The sequence below is a fragment of the Geotrypetes seraphini genome, chromosome 8, assembly GCF_902459505.1.
Source record: "Geotrypetes seraphini chromosome 8, aGeoSer1.1, whole genome shotgun sequence".
In the NCBI taxonomy this organism is placed as follows: Eukaryota; Metazoa; Chordata; class Amphibia; order Gymnophiona; family Dermophiidae; genus Geotrypetes; species Geotrypetes seraphini.
Genome location: NC_047091.1, coordinates 33,695,116 through 33,715,053, shown reverse-complemented (window position 1 = coordinate 33,715,053; position 19,938 = coordinate 33,695,116). Strand labels below are relative to the sequence as shown.

The 19,938-nt window shown below is 42.0% G+C and overlaps 2 protein-coding genes across 7 annotated transcripts in view; one reads left to right on the top strand and one right to left on the bottom strand.

The window, feature by feature from the left end:
* Nucleotides 1-17,071, bottom strand: part of NIPAL3 (NIPA like domain containing 3) — a 31,168-nt gene extending 14,097 nt beyond the window's left edge. Inside the window, exons 1-7 of one of the 5 annotated variants that reach the window (XM_033955568.1) lie at nt 16,994-17,071; nt 14,760-15,084; nt 13,728-13,796; nt 13,461-13,632; nt 9,370-9,429; nt 7,784-7,929; nt 2,813-2,909 (exon numbers count right to left, since the gene is read on the bottom strand). In XM_033955568.1, the coding sequence (XP_033811459.1) occupies nt 2,813-2,909; nt 7,784-7,929; nt 9,370-9,429; nt 13,461-13,632; nt 13,728-13,796; nt 14,760-14,849 (634 nt within the window). In that variant the 5' untranslated portion in view covers nt 14,850-15,084; nt 16,994-17,071. The other 4 variants (XM_033955572.1, XM_033955569.1, XM_033955570.1 and 1 more) reach the window with 4 other exon arrangements.
* A 173-nt stretch (nt 17,072-17,244) lies between these two features.
* The window catches only part of STPG1 (sperm tail PG-rich repeat containing 1), a 54,626-nt gene continuing 51,932 nt past the window's right edge, over nt 17,245-19,938 (top strand). The window contains exon 1 of one of the 2 annotated variants that reach the window (XM_033955574.1): nt 17,245-17,422. The gene's annotated coding sequence lies outside the window, so the exon portion shown is untranslated. The remainder of the gene's footprint in view (nt 17,423-19,938) is intronic. The other variant, XM_033955573.1, reaches the window with a different exon arrangement.

Below are 19,938 nucleotides of genomic sequence, written 5' to 3'. Positions count from 1 at the left end.
TTTTTTCTGTTTCTCTTCTTTCCTTCTGTTTCCCTGCCTGCCCCCTTTCTTTCTTTCTCCCTGCCGTTCCCCAAGCCACTGCCACTGCCGCTGCCATCGGGGAACAGGACCCACCAATGGATAACAGGCCGCAAAGCCGACGCCGACGCATGCTCTCCCTGACGTCAATTCTGCAATCGGAGAGGAAGTTCCGCCCAGCCAGGCAGCGATTGGCTGGCCCGAACTTCCTCTCCGACTGCAGAATTGACGTCGGGGAGAAGAAGACTTATCGGCTGGATAGTCTTAGATCGCCAAGACAAAGTGAGTCCTGGGTGATCGACTCACTTTGCCTTGGCGAGCTACTGGCGCCCCTGCCTCGGGCCCCCTGTCAGCTCCGGGCCCGGCGGCCCTGCGGCACATCAGGCAACATCTCGCGGCACACTAGTGTGCCGCGGAACAGCGGTTGAAAAACACTGCTATAAAGGATGCTCTGCGCAGAACGCCCTTTTCAGAGCAGACAGGAAAAATGCTTGAGCACTTAAATAAATAAAACCGTATAGAAAATTGAACAAATAAATAAAATAAAACTGCATATATTTCAAAACACATGTGGGCATGTCCCTCCCCAGACCACACCCTCTATGGATTTCGGCTCTGATTCTATAAATGGCACCTAAGACATAGGCACCAAGGAACGTGGCACATAATGCCCGTCAATATTCAGTTAGGTGCTGTTTATAGAATTGCGCCTAACTGAAATTATGAAGTTGAAAGAGAAAGGAAACTAGAACTTTCGGGGATGCAAATAGATTACCGTATTTTTACGCATATAACGCGCGCGCTATACAAGATTTTACAAACACGGAATAACCATGCGTTATATCCGTGAGTGCGTTATACTTTTTTTTTTTTTACATTGCCACTCTGTTGCTAGAGAAGGGAAGAGGCAGCCATGTCAGCCAACCAGGCAGGCAGCCTTGCGCGCCGCTCTGCTGCTACGGAGGCAGCTGGAGACAGCAAGTCCTGCTTCCCACACAAACATCATCTTCCCCGCGGGCCGGACACAAGCAGCAGCCTTCGGAACCGGAAGCTGCTGAGAGTCCCGGCTGAGTGGCCCTGACAAGAGAGTTAGAAGCTATGGCAAGGCAACAGTGGCAGCAGCAGCTAATTCCAGCCTCCTGCTCTCCTCCCTCCCTTCTACCATGGCAGCACTGGGTGGCACATTTGGGTTTCAGCCGCCTCCACCGCCACTCCTCTGACTCCCTTCGCCTCAGCCCCCGCAGCAGGCAGGACATGGAGGAACAGGCCTGTCAAGCTGCGCTGGAGGAACTAAAATAAGGTACAGGGGAGAGGAGCGCGGTATACGCGTGGGCGTGCTATAAGAAAATTTTTTTACATAAATGCTTTGTTCCTGCGCGCTATACGCGTGGGCGCGTTATACTCGTATGCGCGTTATATGCGTAAAAATACGGTATATTTAGCTGACATGGCCAACCTCCTTAGGAGATGTGTAAATATAGGGTATTTAGCTACAATAGTAAACCTAGTCTTAAATGTGTATATGCATAGGACGATTGATTTGGTATAAACGTGTAAATAAGTAGGATGATTGATTATGGCATGGGCAGACTTGGTGGGCTATAGCCGTTTTCTGCTGCTTTTTTCTATGTTTCTATGTTTCTAATCACGCTGGTATTAACATAACATTATACTTATAGACTGCGTTACCAAAAAGTTCTACGCGGTTTACAAAAGATTATAAACATTAAACATAATCGTATATCTGAATGAGTCAGCTAGTCAGGTATTTGGAGAAAAGATAAGTTTTTAGCTGTTTTCTAAAATGTCTGTAAGAAACAGCTGTGAGCAACAATGATCGAAATTCTTTTTGCCTGAGATGCAGGCATTTCTTGCTTTTACAACCTTTTACAGAAGGGGAATTGAACAGAGCATGAGTTTTTCTACTGCGTTTGTGCATAGCTATGGAAAAACTATTAATAACTCAGTATTGCAACACCACCACAGAGCTCCGTATATTTCAGTATAGAACCCATATATTGTAACGCCTCGCAGAAGCTCTATGCAACTCTGTATGGTAACATTTCTATAGAAGCTCATGTATCATAACACCTTTACAGAAGCTCATGTATTGTAGTGTCTTTGCAGAGGCTCATGAATTGACTCCCCAGTCATTAGTAGCGGTATAGAAGCTCTCAATAATCAACTTGTGTGTGCAACTTTGTGAGCCATGTGTAAAGTTAGACACCCAACTTCGCAAAATTAGGGAGTATATACAGTACTCCCACGAAATTCGCGGGGGTTCCGTTCCAGGAACCCATGCGAATCTTGAAAAACCGCAAATATGGTTTTTCATCGGGGAGACTGGAGAGGGCAGTGGGAGAGGCAGGAGAGAGCAGCCAGAGTGCCAGCGAGTGAAGGAAATCACTCGCTGTATGCTCCGACTGCCTCTTCCTGCACTAAAGTCGGGCCTTACCAATCAGGAGCTGCATGTCAAAGCAGCTCCTGATTGGTAAGGCCCGACTTTAGTGCAGGAAGAGGCGGTTGGAGCATACAGCGAGTGATTTCCTTCACTCTCCGGCGCTCCGGCTGCTCTCTCCTGCCTCTCTAGCTGTCCTCTTCTGGTCGGCGGTCGGAAAATACCGCGAATGACTGGGACCACGAACCGCTGACCGCGAATGGCCGGGGGAACACTGTACAAAGAAAACTATAGAGAACTTCAGCCATGTGGTCTAACATTCAGCTGAAGTGAAACGTTATAGAGCTGAAATACAGACTTACACTCCCTTGCCAAAGAGAACATGCAGTAACTCACCCAAGACTGCGACTAGCAACAGAATGATGACAATGTAGTTTACTCTTTTCTCCTTATAAAAATAAAGCAGGAAACAGAAGGCAATGATCTCCACAAGCTATCAGGAGGCAGACGCAAAGAGAGAGAAGGGCAGAAACTCAAATCAGTGAATGTTCCATCAACATTTCTAAAATAAATCACCAAGTAAACTTCCAGAGTCAAGCAAAAAAGGGTGCAAACACAAAAGCAATGACTGTGGAGATGATGATCTTGATTCCAAGCTTTATTCCAAGGTCTTCATAAGACAGATCTTTACATTAGGTGCAGTAGTACGTCATCTCAAACAATACACAGAAAGAGATTGTGGTGGGGACCCGACACGGTCCATATTTCGGTTAGAAAGACCTTCCTCTGGGGTCCAGAGTGATGAAAACCACAAAAATCTATAATGCTGTAGAGCAGACGAGTTCCTGGGTTTGCATGAACCGTGCTGGGTCCACAGTCATTGATTTTGTGTTTCCATAAACATTTTTCTTTCATGCTCTGAATAAGTGAGTTTTTATGTTGAAGCAAAAGGCTGGGAATTGTAGCCTGGAAAGTGTGCATTATATGGGTGGACACTATGTAACAATCAAACTTGCTCTTTTAGGGAACAGGGTCTCTAGAGAATTAGGTCTATAGATATAAGATTGCATAGAGGGCACAAGAAGAAGAAATATTTGGATAAAAGGGCCTTTGCTATTATTTCCTTGAGCCCCAGGAGGGAGACATAACTTCTCTGGAGTCCTTTTCAGTCTTCTCATTTCAAAGATTAAGCCAAGATGTGGCTTCAGATAGCCTGATTAGGGAATTTTAAGGATCATCTGCTCCAGTTTTACATTCTTTGATCTCCACCTTTTTAAAGGAGGGTGTTTTTCCCATTAAAGAGATTGACTTTCCCAATGCTGAATAGGGTTGTTCAAAGGCTGTAGGACCAGCGCTTTTAGAGCAATCTTCCAATTGCTTTTTGTAAGCAAGATTATAGAGGTGGTTATGGTGGTGGCAGCGGTTCAGCTACCAAATTATTTGGAAGGTAACTCTCTCCTAGGAGTTCTGCTGCTTTGAGTCTAACTAATGATCTTTCCCAGTATTGTATTTGGATATGGGCTTGGATTGTGTATCTATTTTATTTTATTTTTTTGGTGGGGGGGGAGATCCGACAGCTGCGTTCAAACTGTTGACCACCATGTACTGTTAGAACAGCTCCAAGCTGATAGGGCCTAGGGTAAAACCTTGGACTGATCCGAATCTGTTCTAGAAGGAAGGTTATCAGCAAGTGTCATAGGGTTTGTGTGTCTTCTTATCATGGGCTGTCAGAGGTCACGCAGGGCCTCCGATATTTAACTTAAATGTTTGTCCTTTTAGTCAGATTTTTGAATCTGCTGAAGTTACGGATGTGATATAGTTCAACGATAGTTGTTCGTACTGTGCTTTGGGAGAGAAATGGGGGAAATCATTTCGAGGTTAAACATTTACTAGATATTGAAAAATGGTTCGTTCATCCCGAACCATGTTAAGATCCTGAACCCTGGAGATCTTTGGTGTGGTAGACCCCAAATGAAATTTTTATGTTCTGAGATAAGTTAGGAAATTGGATCGCTAGGGAATTTGGTTGGATTCTTTTCAGAAGCAAATTAAAGTTACCATTCAATCTTGTTTTAACCACTTATGAATATTCAGAGCACGTGTCCTTATTTAGGAAAATCTGAATGCTTAAATTAACCCATGTGCTAGTCACTACGACTGGATTAATGTAATTTTCTATACACTGGCCTTCCCAAGGTGCAGTTGCAATGCTTTCAATAGGCTCAAAAGACAGCAGCATGATTAGGTTTGGGAAGAAAAACCTCGGGGACGGGTAAAGCTAGTTGTTACATTGCTCCACTGGCTTCGTGTTTACCATAAGAACATAAGAATTGCCATCTCCAGATCAGACTCTGGGTCCATCAAGTCCGGTGATCCGCACACGCGAAGGCCCCACCAGGTGTACCCTGGCCTGGTTTTAGTCCCCATATCACTGTATGCTTCTCAAGGGAGATGTGCATCTAATTTACCCTTAAATCCTAGAACGGTGGATTCTGCAATTACTTCCTCTGGGAGAGTATTCCAGGTGTCCACCACTTGCTGCGTGAAACAGAACTTCCTGATATTCGTCCTGGATCTGTCCTCCCTCAGCTTCAGTCTATGTCCTCTTGTCCATGTCACATCGGACATTGTAAATAACTGCATTCCCTGCTCCATTTTGTTGAATCCTTTCAGTATTTTGAAAGTCTCAATCAGGTCCCCTCGCAGTCTCCTCTTCTCAAGGGAGAACAACCCCAGTCTTCTAAGTCGTTTCTCGTAGTCCAGGTTCTCCATACCTTTCACTAGCTTCGTTGCTCGTCTCTGCACCCTCTCTAGCAGTTTTATATCCTTCTTTAGGTATGGAGACCAATGCTGGACGCAGTATTCCAGGTGCAGTCTGACCATGGCTCTGTGAACTTAATGATTGTTTTGGATTTTTAAGATAGATCAGGGGAAGTCCCCTCTGTCTCTATGTGATCGTGTGGTGAATTACATCCCTGGGCGTCAGCTTCTTTCCACAAATCAAATGTTGCTGCAGATTCTGGGAGATGTTCATTTGGTAAGCTTTCTCATATATAAGGCCCTACTTTGTGCAACATCCTTCCATGGGATGTATAAGTGTTACTAACACTTCTAGCTTTCAGGAGTTTTTGCCAGGATGGCCACCGTGAGGATGGGCTACTGGGCTCGATGGACCATTAGTCTGACCTAGTAAGGCTATTCTTATGTTCTTATATAAAGTGTGGCAATTTGAATTTTTATGGTGATTTTTGGGAAATAATGTTATTTCTATTCTTTTTATTGCTATGTTTATAAAAAATTGTTGTAGAGTGCCTTGGAGCCCTCAGGGACATGCGATATATAAGAGTGAGAAATAAACAGAGAAATGAATGTAAGGTTCCAGGCCATCATAGGACACCAAGGATACTGTTCTTCTTCACCCAGAGAGTGGTGGAGAGCTGGAACGCTCTTCCGGAGTCTGTTGTAGGGGAAAAACACCCTCCAGGGTTTCAATACTAAGCTGGATAAGTTCCTGCTAAACTGAGACATACGCAGGTAAGACTGGACTCATTTAGAACACCAGTCTTTGACCTGGGGGCCACCGCATGAGCGGACTGCTGGGCTGGATGGACCACTGGTCTGACCCAGCAGCGGCAATTCTTATGTTCTATATATGTTCTGTGTACAGCTCTGCCCACTTATTACACAGTATTGGGATCCTGCAATTAAAATGATCCAAGGACTGGAAAATAAGTGTCCTGGTTTTATGATCTAAAAGAGTTACCATATTTTAATCGTGTCCACGGTGGCCTGCTATCACCATCTTCAAGAAGTCTACACAGTATCATAGTAACTTAATTATACCTTTTGGTGGAATTCAGTTTGTCATATTTATAAAATGGAGAGAGTGTTTGCTTTTCAGCAAGGAAATTATCATAATTTTAAAAAGATTTGGGGGCCATTGATTATATATTCTAATGATCAGACACCTTAAACACCTTGTTATTATATAAGATATAGGTAGGGTGGGATTTGGAAATATGATATTTGCTAATTGGTTTATTATTAATGGATGGGGTGGGTGGGGAGGGATTCTTTTACACTTTAATGATTATAAGTAAGAAGACATGGATTGAGTAAAAATTTTTGATTGAATATTATACACTTGTAAGATATGAAAATGAATAAAGATTTAAAAAAAAAAAAAAAAAAAAGAAGTCTACACAGTTACAAAATAGAATGTACTGTAACTGCTTCTGAGGGGAACTAGGAAAAGTGAAATAAGCTTCATGACGTGGAAATAAATTATTGCTTGGACTTAGGAGTAATGTTAGGAAATTATTTTTCATGGAGAGGGTGGTGGATGCCTGGAATGCCTTCCCGAGGGAGGTGGTGAAGAGGAAAATGATGATGGAATTCAAAACAGCGTGGGATAAACACAGAGGATATATAATTAGAAAACAAATGGTATAAATTAAAGAACTAAGGCCAGTATTGGACAGACTTGTACGGTTTGTGTTCCATATATGGTGATTCGGTGTAGGATGGGCTGGGGAGGGCATCAATGGGAACTCCACTAACTTGGAACATGAGGACGTTACTGGCTAGACTTTACAGTAGATATCCTGCAAACAACGGGACGGTTGGATAGGTTGGAGTGAGCTTAGATGACAACTTCAGCAGTTGAAACTTAGGACAATACCAGGTGGACTTTAGTCTATGGCCCAGAAATATCAAAGAAGAGACAAGTTAATTTAATCGTGTATTTTTAATAATAATAATAACTTTATTTTTCTATACCGCCATAGTCAACTGACTTCTAGGCGGTTCACATAGAAAGAAGGCTGGACAATCAGTGAATTACACAATGTAAGAAGAAGGAAGTTACATAATAATTAGGGAAGCATAGGGAAGGAATACATGAGAGAATAACTAATGGGCAGACTGGATGAACCGTTCAGGTCTTTATCTGCTGTCATTTACTATGTTACTGGCAATAGGTGATTCGCACCAACCCCCTAAATCCCATGTTCAGATTTTTAATGCTGGCAGTTCCTGCATGTTACCAAATTGTCAAGGTTTAGCTCTTATCCTTTTGAAAAAGGCAAACCAGACTTTGGTAAGATTTCAGAGCTGGGGAAGAGTAAAGGTGAAGCATTTCACGGGTGGGTGATTTTATTTCAGATTTGAAAGCTCTCAAGTGGGCCTGTGTTTTCAGCTATTCAACATGAATATTTACGAGACATATAACTACTGGACAGAAATGTAACTAGTTGGAATCTGGTCAACATGTATGATGAATGAGGCTCATTTGTGGTTCTTGAGAATTAGTCAGCCGTGTCCACTGCCTCAAAAATTATGGCTGAATGAATCAAGTGACAATCTTACCATGTATAAAAGAAAAGTCCAGCTCACTAAATGCCTGATGATATTTTCTCCTGTCATCTTCTCATGACTGTTAGGACCAAACGTTATCAGTACATAGGTCCCAATGATTGCCAAAGCACAACCTATAAAGGATAAAATGTATCGTCCTTGGTGGGTGGGAAAACCAAAGAAGAGAAACAGAAATGCCATGAGTGGATTAGTAAACATGCAAGTGATATTATTAATAATGTGGCTACAGTCATATAGCAAGTGATGGCAGATAAGGACGAGTGACCTAACCAGTGGCTGCCGAGTTGTCTTCCTCCAAGGTCTTCCAATACTGTACTTTTGGCCAAGTGAGTATGTTCCCAGTAAATAAATCAGGGGCTCTTAAACCTGTCCTGGAAGGACCCCATCCAGTCAGGTTTTCAGGATATCCACAATGAATATGCCTGAGACAGATCTGCATACCAAGGAGGCAGTATATGCAAATCTGTCTCATGCATATTCATTGTGGATATTCTGACAACTAGGCTGGCCGGGGCACACTATTTCTTCTCGTCCTTCTATTCTTAATTTACTTTTTCTTTCCCAAAAGTTGCATTCCTGGCTTTTTCTGTTTCCTCTCTTACCATATTGTTCATTCCTGTCCCCAACCTTTTTGTTTTTTTATTGTAACCGCCGATTCCCCCCTTTCCTCATGTTCTTCAATTGTATTTTACGTTTTAATTTTTGCTTCCTACATTGTTTATTTTTAAATTATTTTATTGTAAACCGCTTAGATTTAGCTTTGGTTTTATATTTGCGGTATATTAAATAAATTGAACTTGAACTTCTCCCAGTCCAGGTTTGGAAATTGCTGCTATACCAGCTCTTCCCATATGTCTTTCACCTGATCTCTCCAAACCATGCTCAACGATATTTGGCAGGCAACTCCATGCAGATGACTCCCAGTCCAAGGGAGGTGTAACACCACTGTCAGCATTTCAACAGATTATTCTCATGTCTTCATGAAAACCTTGGCTGTTTGTAAGAACTGTAACTACTCCACACAAGTTATCCCAGTATTATTAGGGAGCTAGCCAAGCTCTACAGATTGGAAGTCCTGTGGAATTTTAGCCCAGTTTTCTGCCCGTTGGTTTATATTCTTCCGTCAATGGTCTTCTACAATTTCATATGTCTCAGGAATCACTCAGCCCCCCTCCTCCCCCCCTCCACGTTATTCCTCATCTGACTGTTCTAATCATGCTTATCAGTGAGATACCCCTTTGTCTTAGTTATCCACTTAACCTGTAAGCTTTTTGGGCAGGGACTTATCACAACTAGGTCTCACTGCTGTACGGTATACAAGCATCCAACAGTGCTACGCATCTGGTAAGTAATATTATCGCTATTGGGTGGTGGACGTGAGTTCTGTTACTTTAAGATGTCATGTCTTCCTGCACTGATTATTAATGGTACACTACTTTCGCACAAGCTTCCCTCCCCCCCCAGGATGTGTCAGTATGGATTACATATGGTACCTGGGTTGTAAGGAAAACAAACAGATTACAATATTGATGGCATAAAGCAATGTTCACGCTGTCCATAGCAGGTGCTATACTTACTCAAAAAATCCTTTGGTTTCCACTTTTCTTTAATAAATATGATTCCTATGATTGAACTAGCTGTAAAAACAATAGAGAGAGTAGAATAAGCAAGAAACTGTCTAAAAGGAGGGTATGAACTCCTATGGAAATTTACCCCTCTCCCTTTACAAAACCATAGCACAGTTTTTAGTGCTGGCCGCGGCTGTAATAGCTCCAACGCGCGCGTAGAATTCCTATGAGCGTCGGAGCTGTTACTGCCGCTGCTGGCATTACGGTTTTGTAAAAAAGGGGGGTTACTGACTCATTAACAGCCTCTATGAAACAAACTGGCTGCCTCATCTATTTCTATTTCACATTATGATGCCTACAATGCTTCTTCCTCATTACTACTAATAGTGAACCTATAGCGGCATCTCACAAACTTTGTCAAGCCGCGGCACACTAAACATATTGGCCGCGGCTCGAGGCATCCGGAAGTGTGCGGATGTCGCCATGATGACATCACACTTATGCGTGATGTCATCACATCGATGCCCACGCATGTGCGATGGCTCTCCAGACAAGCCCTGAGCTGCCAATGGGGTGGTGCCAGCAGAGAAGAGGCGAGGAGAGGTGCCGGTTAATTGCCTACAGGACATGCCTCTAGCCCGATTTAGCTCCCTCAAATGTTTCCCTCGACCCTGAAGAAAAGTTTTGTCATGAAACATGCATGTCGGGAGAGGTGAATCTAGGAAGAGATCAATATAAGCTAAGTGATATTCCTTCAATTCAAATGAAAATTTTAAATAAAATAAGAAAAAATAGAAAATGAATTCCTAAGAATAATTAATAAAGGTTGGACCGACGAAGAGTTTTCAGCTACCGGGAAGCGTTTGGCCCAGTGGTAGTCTGAAGGACCATACAAGTAAAACCAGTATCTATGGGTAGCCCTTGATGTGATATTGATAAGACAACAAAGTATATGATTTGATTGACTATACAACAGTAGCTACTTTCCATTTTGATAGTAATCTAGCTGTAAAAGGCACGTCAGGCGGAACACAGTTTGCGATACACTGCCATAGCACAAGCTTCCTCAAAATCAAGAGCACAATTCCCAACTGGAAATAAATGAAATTCAGCCGACAATGGCCCCCTACTGACCTCATCCTTCCTGAGGTCTCTCACTGTATAGTATCTTTGTTCAAAAAGTCCTCTATTTATACATTTATTCAAATTTTCATATGCTGCCAGTTTTGTCGTTCTTCCTCCATCATGTGCTAGAAGCAGATGGGCTCAGACAAGCATATTAAAAGAGATGCCTTTTTAATGGTAGATCCAGGCGAGTTAAATTCAGGTACTGTTGGTGGTTTTTTTCTGTCTCTAGACCAGGAGTGGGCAACTCTGGTCCTCGAGGGCCGGAATTCAGTCAGGTTTTCAGGATTTCCCCAATATGCATTGAAAGCAGTGCATGCAAATAGATCTCATGCATATTCATTGGGGAAATCCTGAAAACCTGACTGGATTCCAGCCCTCAAGGACTGGAGTTGCCCAACCCTGCTCTAGACGGTGGGCAATTACCTGAAGCAATGAAGGGTTATGTGATTTGTTGAGATCATAAGGAAGTATCTCAACAACCGGCTAAATCATAACAGCATATCCAGACCAAGAAGAATCCAGACCCTATTCTCCTACCCACCACTTAAGGGAACTCAGCGCAAAAAAATGTACGACGGCTTCCTAGTGACGCAGGCAGCGAAGCTGGACCCCTCCATCCTCAACCTGCTGACAACTACAAGTGACTTTAAATCATTCCGAAAAGAAATCAAAACTCTGCTTTTCAAAAAAAACTATACAACCTTCTTATCCCCCCCTCGCTTCCTCCACCCTCCACGCAAACTGCCAGCTAACCTCCTCCCTTCTACTTTTATCCCCCCTTGACCCTTTCAAGAAACCAACCCTAAACCTCTTCTTCCCTTCTAGTGATCCTAAACTCTCCCCTTTACCTTACTATTCAACGCCCCAATCTGTAATTCCCTTGCATCCACTATATAAGCGTCCCCTGCATCTACTGTGTAATCATCCCCTAAATGGCAACTTCCTGGCAATGTCCAGCTATCTTATACTGTAAATAGTAACTTCCTGGAAATGTCCAGCTACCTTATACTGTTGTTTGTAACTTCCTGGAAATGTCCAGCTATCTTACACTGTAATCCACTTAGAACTGTGAGGTACAGGCGGAATAGAAGTCACTAATGTAATGTAATGTAATGTAAGTATCGGTGGGATTTGAACCCAGTTTCTCTGGTTCTCAGTTCACTGCTCTAAGCACGAGGCTACTCCTCCACTTTAAAAGCAACCAATAGATCCATAGCTGGAATGAAGTTTTACTGAGGTAACAGGTTATCTGCTTTTCTCCTAAACCTGTAATAGCCTGGCAGTGGCAGGTCAACTAAAATGAGGTAAATATCTATCACATAAGTACAGATGCCAAAGTTTACTCCCCTAAGCATTAACTGAGTTTAGTGCCATAATGCAGCAGCCAGAGGACTTTCTCCTGGTGCACTGTATTTATTCATTAAATTTTCAGGAACTTTCTCTATTCTGGCTTATATAGTGTGGGGCTACGGCTCTTTCTAAACTAAACTAAAAACTAAAACGTAACCTTATATACTGGGTCTTCAACCAAAGGAAGCTCGACGCGGTTAACAATAAATAAATAAAAAATAAAGTAAACTGAAATACAAAAGAGTTATGTTTTCAAAATGTTTAGCGAATAAAAAAGTTTTTAGAAGTTTACGGAACAGTTAGAAGGAACAGGGACACCTCAAAATTAGGAGAAGTTCATTCCATAATTGGGGAAATTTAAACGCCAGAGAACTGCTAAAATTCTTAACTCCTTGAATTCCTTTCCTAGAAGGAAGAGAAAGTTTAAACTGATGAATGCCTCTCGCATATGAAAATCTATAAACATTCCATAGCAGAGGAGCAAGAGGAGTAAAGATACCATGTAAAATCTTTAAAAAACAATACATAAATTTCTTCCCCCGATAAAGAAAATTTACTATTTAAAACAAATGCAAAAAGAAAAAGTAGTGGTAGCTGAAAATACACAATTGGATGTTTTTGTTATTTTGCAATCTTCTGATATTGAAATTAGGGGACGGGCGACTTTGTTAGTCTCTCTTATATTTCTACAAGATAAAGAAATGTTGTTGAAATTATACTTTAATTTAAAATAGATCACCTATTTAGGTGAAAGGGTATATATATTTCCAGACGTCTCAAAGTGGACACAATCTAGGAGGAAAGAGTTTTTAAGATTTCATCCAAAAGTGATTGCTTTAGGGGCAATGTTTCAGTTGAGATTTCCATGTAAATGTTTTGTCTCATATCAAGGGAGTAATTATATTTTCTTTGAACCTGCCCAATTAGGCTTTTTCCTAAAAGGTAAAGGAGTCTCGACACAGTCAGAATAAATCAGGATATAATGCGGTATTTAATTAAAGGATAGGTTAACATCTTATTACTGCTCTATTTACTATTTATTTTTCTTTTGTATATGAATTTCCCCTTTTCCCGAGGGGTTTACTCATTTTGCCTCTCACCCTCAGATTGTGGACTGTGTTAGATAAATATTTCATTGTTTAATTACTGGTGCTTAGTTTGTATAGCGTGCAAGAATTTAAGAGCAAATGGGATGCCCATGTGGGATCCCTTAGAGGGTTAAGCCAAGGGAACCTGTCACCAGGAGTGGGATCCCTAGGATAGTAGACTTGGGGGTGGGTCAGTAGAGTGGGCAGACCTGATGGGCTATGGCCCTTATCTGCCGTCATCTTCTATGTTCTATGTTTCTAATTTTGTATTTCTTTGATCATCTATGTATACTGGATTTATTGAAATGATAAACAATAAAATTTTAAAAAACCCCAACATAAACACTTAAACTGAATTCTAAAATAAACTGGGAGCCAAATTTTTTGTTATTTTGTTGAATTGTTTTTGGCAATCTTAGGTCCAGATTTTAGCTCTAATCTACCTACACATTGTCTACATAGATCAGCCACTTTTAAACAGTACCGATGGCCCAGGTGAACAAGCAGAATCGTTTCACAACGCAATACACTTACCTATAACAGATACGGCACTGAGAGGCACTATTAGTGAGAGGGGAGCAAAGGCGTAGGAGGAAAACACTCCCAGCTCCCCCAGGAGCAGCAGAAGCAGGCCACACCACCATATTTTGGTCTTGAAATATGCACGAGTGTCTTTGGAACCGGCCAATTGGATATGGCTGTACTTCTAGGTATTGGAAAATAAAGATGGAAGGAAATTTGGAAACTCTTTGTGGCAGTAAAGGGATAAAAAATAAAAAGTGAAGAGGATACGGGACATACCTGGAGGTTGAGCGCAATACTGATAATCAAATGCCCAAATATGGCAAGCAATGCACCAATCAGGTTTTCCTAGAAACAAAAATAACAAAACATTACTCTAAATTTTCCAAACAAAACCACGGGAATTATACTCAGCTACCGCCCGATGAAAAAAAAAGAAATTAGGATGCTTGACTCCTTAAATTCTCTTTCCCATTCCTAACCACAATTTTATACTGGTAATTTTACCATCCCAGTTCTGTCTCATCCCAGATGGTATTGGTACAGTAATTTCTACCCATCTTACTGAAAAACTAAAACCCCAGTAAATCCATCCATTAAATTACTTGCTAGGACCCCTTCCTAAATGATTATCTTCAAAGCTTTTTAAGTTCCATAAATTTTGTGGGTTTTGCCTACACCCTGTTTCTGGGTGGTGATCCCCAATGTGGAACCTAGCACTGTAGAGCTATAATTCGGGCTATTCTTCCTTATACACATCATTTTGCTTTTGTCTACCTTAGATTTCATCTGATGTCTCCTGCAATTTCTCAGATGTGATTTAATAACTTAAAATTTGCAGATGATACAAAATTATGTAATCATCTCATTTTGTTCTTCCATTTTCAGATCATTTATAGATATATTAAAAAGCACCAGTCCCAACACAGATCACCTTTGATATCTGTATGCATTGATTTTAGATTTGATTTTTTTTCCGTGGAAATCAGAACAAGAAGCCCATGCATGCAGGACTATCTTAGCCTAGCCCAGGAGTAGGCAATTCCGGTCCTCGAGAGCCGGAGCCAGGTCAGGTTTTCAGGATATCCACAATAAATATGCATGAGATAGATTTGCATCTCAAGGAGGCAGTGCATGCAAATCCATCTCGTACATATTCATGGTGGAGATCCTGAAAACTTGAGCTGGCTCTGGCTCTGGCTCTCGAGGACCGGAATTGCCTACCCCTGGCCTAGCCTAATGAACTGGAGTAACCCCATCTAGTAGTTTCTCTGCTTCAGTCTCTCACGTATATTCCTGTTGTGCTCTTACCTTGTATGAGAATGAATTGTCCTGGAGAGGAACTGTGGCAGTGGTGAGCTGCTGCTGCAGCTGCAGATCTGGGCTGGTTCTTCTCTCCATACTGGGTGATACATGTATGTGCTTCACCTCTCACTGGGCTAAGTTCTTTGTAGCTTTTTTACCTTTATTTTGTCCAAAAGCTTAAGACTGACAAGCTGCTTCTCATGCCACCCTTCCTCTGTGTTCACACCATTTCTCCTCCATCTACTCATGGGTAAATTGCTAACTGGACACCAGGAGCTGGTGCTATCACTCTACTTGTCTTTTCACGGCAAATGCGCGTGGGTGCTTCTCTCTAAACAGAAAATCTCATTAGGCAAATGCATTTTTCTATTAACTAGAAAAAAAACCTCTTACCAATGGCTATTTACCACTACTACTACTTATCACTTATATAGCGCTGAAAGTTATATGCAGTGCTGTACATTTTGATATTTATAGACGGTTCCTGCTCAGAAGAGCTTATTTAATGTGCTAATATCCTATCTGTTGTGCGTACAATCTTTCCATTTCCAACCCACAGATATGGAAACTTTGGTAAACTCTTAGGGCTCCTTTTACACCGGATTAGTGCGCGCTAGCCGGTAGCGGCTAGCGCACTGGCATTTTAGCAAGCGCTATTCTGTGCATTAAGGCCCTAACGCACCTTTATAAAATTAGCCCTTAATGGTACTGAAGGAATGGTAAATTAATTCTTTTCTAAAACAAGGATGGTGCTTTGCTTTTCTAACATGTTTGCTATTTTCAATGCTGATTTTTTTTTTTTAATGTTTATCTCCCTCATTCTGTAATGTGGCACCTAAATTTAAAGTGCCCGTATTTTATAATTTAAACAATCAGCATAAGTGCTGAACACTGTTCTATAATTTACATGTATGAGTCATGTAGCACATAAGTGTGAGTAGGACTTACATGTGAGCACAGCATGGGCAAGATTTGGGTAGGTTTCCCAGTTGCATGCAGAGCTCGCAGAATATTGTAAGTTATGTGCTAAAATACAACATTTAGGTGCCACTGGTTTAATCTGTAGTCACTCAAAAGATAATTTTCACATGATTCTAGTCATTAACTAAGGAATTACTAGGTTAGACTAACCTGGCGGATATTGTATGCAGTCTTACAGAAAAAAACATTAAGAGACAATCCTTGTTCAAAAGACAAGACATATTCAAGAAAAGATAAGGGATTAGGAAATTGCATTTATTGTGGGAATGATAGGTATATTAAAAAAACAGGTGAATAAGTGGTTCAGTCCTTATAATATGGGCTTTTAGCTTGGATTTTAAAAGGACAAGAGACAGAGCAGATGTACTGACTCAGAAGTCCATTCCAGGTGTACAGTGCAGCAAAATAGAAGGTACCAAGACTGGAGGTGGCAGTAGAGACTTACTGCTTATCATTTCTATAGCTATTGGGCAAATGCAATCAAGAGACAATACCTGCTCAATAGAGCTTACAATCTAATCAAGCAATCAGGTCAAGTAGGGGGTTAGGAAGTTTCTCAGAGAGACAGTAATAAGATAGGCATGGATATTTTACTTGAAGGAGGGAGGGGTACAGGAAGAGAGAAGAGACACCGAGGAGCTGCAGCATAAATGTAATCGTAATGATTTAGAGGAGCTTAATATATGGAAACTGACAGAGTCAATGAAGTGACTTGGCAAGAGGAGTTATGGGTGTAGTGACATTGGGGGAAGATATATACCACTTTCCTAAGTGGTTTACATTCAGGTATTTTATCATATTTCCCTATCTGTCCCGGCGGCCTCAAAGTGTACCTGGGGCAGTGGGGGATTAAGTGACTTGCCCAGGGTCACAACTTGGAGCAGCGAGGGATTTGAAAGCACAACCTCAGGGTGCTGAGGCTCTAACCCCTGAAAAGCAAGTTCCAATCATTTTAGTAGGGGTTTTGGTAGTATGCTAAGGAAGGATTTCGGTGCTTCTAACAAATACAGCCTCCTTAGGCTCTCATTTAGACAGTTCCGTCCAATGGAAGAGGGACCACCTCATGTCTACCTTAGCAATGACTAATAACTGCAATAATTGCCTCATTTCACCTGCAGGGCACCACTTCCTGGTCCGTTTAGCAGCTGCTGACTTCCTAGAAGTCACAGACCAGCCAGCCAACCAATCCTAACCCCACTGTTTTGCCTTCTCTTCTCTTACCCCCTTCACCTCGACTTTTCACCCCCTTCCACACTCACCCACCAGCATCTCTTGCGTCTGTCACTTCCGCCATCTCCACGCCCCGCCCACCCAGCCCCGTCGCTCTTCGGGCACTGGAGGATCGCACGAGCAATTGGCTGCTCGAGGCGGACTCGAGCGAGCCCATTGGCGGCGTAGGCCACGTAGAGGCGGGACTAAGATGGTGGGAGGAGGAGAGAAAGGTGGATGAATCCGACCAGAAACCCGGAAAAGATGACGTCTCAGCGCCCTGTGTTTTTGTGGTTTTTTCAGTGGCGAGTGACGTCATCGCGTCGGGAGCGCAGCGACTGGTTACCGCGGCAACCGGCTGTCAACGGAAGAATATGAGGCCTAGGGCTCCCTCCGGCTCAGGGCAGAAGTAAGGGACACGCGGGGTGCAGCGGAGCCGCTTTCTCTCTGGCAGCCGTGAAGGCAAAGTAACGAGCTTTGTAAGCCAGTTGTTACTTGATGTTTCTATATCATTTGCTTTGGGGTTGTTGGTTTTTTGTTTTTTTTTGTAACTATTAATGGTATTGTTAATGGCATTTTTATTATGTTCATGCTCTTTTTTAAAATATATATTGTAAACTCACTTAGAAATTAGATAAGCGATCAAATTTTAATAAAACCTTGAACAGCCTGGTTGCGCATGTGTTTGGCACGCTCATCCTGGGTTTTTTTTAAATCATTGCATAATAAATTTACCATATTGTCATTTTATCACATATCATTCATATCTTCAAAATAAATTTTTTGAAATAACCTATTACAACTATCAATACAATTCCCTTTTTTTACCTTCCACCCTTCCCTTTCCCCCACTTCCCCCCTCCCCCCATTATTTTATATATAACTTTTTATTGAAGAAATGCAATAAATATATAATAAAATAGTCATTACATTTAAATTTCCCATATCAACTTCCAACATATGTCTATCATTCTTTCAAAATAAATTTTTCAAATTATCTATTATATCTCTCAATATATTCCCGTAATTTCCAACCCCTTACCCTCTTTCCCCCCCTATTGTGTTAATTTTATTATAACATTATAATAAATGAATTAAACAAAAATACAGTTCAATTAATTTCACACATATAATATTCCACCCCTCTACCCAAGAATGAAAGGTGACATCAAGTATAAAAAATGTACAAAACATTTACATAGCTTCAATGTAAAATATTAAGAATCATACTTCTTGCTTTTGAGGATAATTTTTGTATATAAGGGTTCCAAATTTTCAAAAATAAATGAGTTCTTCTAGGAAATTTATGAACCTCCCAAATCTCAAATAAAATTAAACAATGAAATTGGTTCCTCCAATGTCAATAACTAGGAGAATCTTTTTGTAACCAATATTGCAACATACATTTATGACCAATCATACATGCCTTGAGTGCTCAGTGCCTGATATGTCTGGCAAGTTATTGTGTGCCAAATGCTCAAAGGGCTCGAGCGTGAGTGTTAACCAGAGAGTAGAGAATGGCACGGGGATAAATTTTTCCCCGACCCTGCAGGAACTCATTTTTCCATCCCCGCGAGTTCTTTTCCTGACTGTCCCTGTCCCATTTCTGCAAGCTCCGTCCTCATCTGCACAAGCCTTAAACCAGGGGTGCCCACACTTTTTGGGCTTGCGAGCTACTTTTTAAATGACCAAGTCAAAATGATCTACCAACAATAAAATTTAAAAAAAAACCCACAAAACACACTGTACGCATAGAAAATGTTAATTATCATTCCTATTCCAGGGTTTTTCAAAGAGGTCAAAGCAGATGACTCTATGCACTATCACCTCAGTAACAACCATACAAAAATAGACAAATATACCCCCCTCCCTTTTTACTAAACCACGATAGCAGTTTTTAGCGCAGGGAGCTGTGCTGAATGCCCAGCGCTGCTCTCGACGCTCATAGGCTCCCTGCACTAAAAACCTCTATTGCGGTTTAGTAAAAGGGGACCTTAGTGTAAAATATAGACAGCAGGTATAAATTCAGACACATTTTGATCACTAAATTTAAAATAAAATCATTTTTCCTACCTTGTCTGGTGATTTCATGAGTCTCTGGTTGCACTTTCTTCTTCTGACTGTGCATACAATCTTTCTTCCCTTCTTTTAGCCTGTATGCTTCCTCTCCTCCAGACCTCATTCCCTCCCCCAACTTTTTCTTCCTCTCTCCCTGCCCTTTCTTTCTCTCTGCCTCCCTTTCTTTTTTTTCTGTTTCTCTTCTTTCCTTCTGTCTCCCTGCCTGCCCTTTTTCTTTCTTTCTCCCTGCCCTCCCCCAAGCCACTGCCACTTCCATTGCCATCGGGGACCAGGACCCAAACGCCACCAATAACAGGCCCCAAGCTCTCCCTGCTTCGGCCAACCAGCATTCCTCTCCCCTACATTAATTCTACCGTTGGGAAGAGGAAGGCTGATCAGCCCAAGATCGTGATCAACCTATTGGGGGAAATGCTGCCGGGTCCTGCCTTCGCGGAAACAGAAAGTAGGCAGGACCCGGCGGGAAGAAGAACAAATGCTTCACTAACCTGTCTCCCGCATTAGCCCGTAGCGAACGCTTGCTTCAGGGCTCTCAACATGTGCGTGCCGGCTTCCCTTCTCCCCCCCCCCCCCGGACATAACTTCCGGTTTCGGAGGGAAGAGAAGAGAAGCCGGTTCGCACATTATAGAGCCCGGAACATAAGTTCGCTACGGGCTGAAATCTCCAAGCTGGTTTTTTTTAATGTTCAGCAGCAGCAGATGACAGCTGGGTGGACCGCCCAGCTAAAAGGCCCTAGGGAGAACACTGTAGAGGAAGGCTGATCGGCCCGTAGATCAGGACGGCAACACATGTCTATCACGGAGCCTGGGATGGGCTCCGCAATCGACTCACGTTGCCTTCCTGAGCTACTGGTCGATCGCGATCGACGTATTGGGCACCCCTGCCTTAAACACTTTAAAATCCTAAGAGCAACATTCT